Raw genomic sequence first — 2,963 nt, forward strand, 5'->3', positions numbered from 1 at the left:
ATGAGACTATTTATTTTGGATTGTTAGGTTGTTTATAGGTAGTTGCACTTTAGACCTTGACAAACTTTGTTAGTTAATTCAACGATAATGCATTACATGTTTATATGGATTTTGTCTTTTGCACCTTGATTTGGGATAATTTTGTGCACAGGCTCGACAACTAATGCGTTCTTTAAGTGTAATTGTTGTCAATGAATACACCTGTTGAGGTTCCTACATGTCTCTAGATGTCTTTACTTATCTTAGTCATGCATTGTTACTCACATTTTGCATGCAGGTGACTGAAAACGGAACTGTGTTCTGGTGGAGGTGTAAATTCTAATTTATGTGTCTGTTTTAGCCGTGGATTGTTACAGGTGGCTTTCCACAGATCTGTCACACAGTACATGTGTTTTTTACCAATGTTTTGGTTTGGATGCTGTTTAAATTCAGATGTGTCTTTTCTGGGAGAGGTGTTTTTTGCTGTGACTTGTTGCTGGTGGCTAGATATGGATGTATCTTTTTCTAGAAGTATCCTCTAGCAGTGACTTTTTACGAGGTATCTTCATAGGAATGTGTCTTTTTCCATGAAGTGTCTTTAGATGTGACTTTCTAGGATATGTTTTCGTAGGGATGTGTCTTCTACGTGATGTGTCTTTTACGAATGTGTCTTCATAGGGATGTGTCTTGTTCCAGGAAGTGTCTTCTAGATGTGACTTTCTAGGAAATGTCTTCATAGGGATGTGTCTTCTACGAGATGTGTCTTCTACGAGATGTGTCTTCTACGAATGTGCCTTTAGTATATTCTGCAATTATGACTTTAAATTAGGTGTATTCATATGGATGTGTCTTCCGTGAGATGTGTCTTACGTGTTTGTTATTCAATATCACATAACCTTCAATGCTTAGCAAATTTTAAAGTTAACAAACTTGTCAGGAGTTAACAATATTAATCAGTGAACATAAACTCAATAAATAATGATATATCATTGTTAACAATGTTTATTTATTTAACAACCTAAATAAATTGTCAATGATTAGAGTAAAAAGGTTACTCTTAATAAAGGGATATCTCCATACAAATCTATAATCAAAATTCTTTTAAGTAGGCCGAAATGAGTTTAACAACGACAAGAACCCGCCATGTTCTTGTGATTCATTCGCTCTCCTAGCAGAACAACCCACTACATCTTGATTCAATGCTTGATGAACATCCTAAAAATAACAAACATGCATAGACAAAAAGTGAATAACAGTAACAAATTTATCCATTTAGTCAAGTTATCAAGTGGTTTGAAACTATGGAAAAAGGAAACACATACCAACGGTGGATTCTTCTTCTTTCTTCGCATAGAGTTCTTGATTGAGGCGTCGAGTTCAGATCCAAGCCTCTTCATTCTCGGCCGACCCTTCGTTGGAACCTTTGAAGGACCTTGGATGTCAGATTAACCAAGATGGGGGTCGCCCTGTGTGACTGTGCTATTTTGTGAACTTGGAACACGCCTGGACACCAAGTTCGCACGATAATCAAGCAACTTTGACCTTAACTGATCAAGACCCGAATGTAACATGGCTGCTTCTTCTTCGCATGTCACAAAATCTTGTGCTACATTGTAGAAGTGTGAACACAGTCGTCTAAATAAGTTGTGGCTTTCGTTCGATCGCTTCTCGTCATGGCTGCTCTTGATGAAAGTGTGTTTTCTCTGTACATTATTGCTCCATCGAGGGATAACATAGCAAGATGGTACTGTGTCTACTCCATAATAAAACAACACAGCAAGACAGTGGCAACAAATAATACCTCTGGATCCAAACATGTTGCATTCGCACCGAACCTTGTGTGTCTTGGGGTCAAACTCAACACTGTACTTCCAAGATCTAGGCTCCCCATACAGTAGGTATTGCTCGTTCATGGTCACCCGAAACAAATCACCCTCTTGAGTGACCCCACGGACTAAACAATCCCCTCTTTTACTGAATTCATGTTGGACTTCTCTAAACTTAGAGGTTGTGTACTCACACTGAAATTGTCTTTCAATTGTAGAGCTCGATGAACATGGGGCAACTCCTTTAGAGTCTGCAGCATCATCCTTCAGTTCTTTTTGCTCTTTGTTCCCAAGCACATTGTCATACTCATGCACGAACTGAATCAGTCCACTTTACAGTGCAGGTAACCACCGAAAAAGGCGTGCATACTCTCACTCCGTTGGGTACTTCTCATACCAGCCCAAAATTCACCTTGGAAATATATTGGAACCCACATTCGACGATCTTCGTAAAGGTCTACAAAACCAAAACATACATATCAAATCGGGAATCATCATCATGAATAAATAGCTATATCACAGTACACCACTAAAGACTTAGTGAACCAACTATACATCGACGTCTCAAATAAAGATATTCTGTAAAAGTATCCAAATAGGTTACCAATCATCCGATGACAACGGGGGCTGAATTCGAGTAAAGTAAAAACCGAACCTTCCAAACATACCTACCATCCAAAAAGAACATAAGAGCACTATAAAGCACAAACCTGATAGCCATTTATTTTTGTGTAGGTTAAACTCATTCACGAATGCACACCAATCTTTCTCAAAAGACTCTGCAGAACGGGCATTCCAAACAGTGCCATGCATTTTATCATCTATTTCCCTGTATTTAGCATATCCTCCGAGCTTATGTGGTAGCTTCTTCATTATGTGCCATATACACTATCGGTGTCTAGTATTTGGGAAGACATTCTTAATTACGCCAAATATGGATTTGCACTGGTCCGTGATGATGGCCTGTGGGGATTTCCCATACAATTCAACCAGTTTTTAAAGACCCACTCAAAGCTAGGAATTTTCTCATTACCCAACAAAGCACATACAAGTAGTGTGGACGTGTCGTGATGGTTGACACCAACGAAAGATGCAAACGGAAGTCCATGCCTGCAATAAAGACAACCAAAAATTACTAAATCACAATATTGTTGGAAA

General features: G+C 38.7%; 1 protein-coding gene across 1 annotated transcript; it reads right to left on the reverse strand.

Annotated features, from left to right (window-relative positions):
• Nucleotides 1-1,424: 1,424 nt before the first annotated feature.
• On the reverse strand, nucleotides 1,425-2,678 carry LOC107607164 (protein FAR1-RELATED SEQUENCE 5-like). The gene is made up of 4 exons (XM_016309142.1): nucleotides 2,566-2,678; nucleotides 2,461-2,473; nucleotides 2,203-2,262; nucleotides 1,425-2,123 (listed from the first exon to the last, which is right to left on the reverse strand). The coding sequence occupies exons 1-4, from the start codon at nucleotides 2,676-2,678 to the stop codon at nucleotides 1,425-1,427; spliced, it is 885 nt and encodes a 294-aa protein (XP_016164628.1).
• Nucleotides 2,679-2,963: the final 285 nt, after the last annotated feature.

Source organism: Arachis ipaensis, chromosome B7 (genome assembly GCF_059453495.1).
Source record: "Arachis ipaensis isolate K30076 ecotype BB chromosome B7, ASM5945349v1, whole genome shotgun sequence".
NCBI classification, from domain to species: Eukaryota; Viridiplantae; Streptophyta; class Magnoliopsida; order Fabales; family Fabaceae; genus Arachis; species Arachis ipaensis.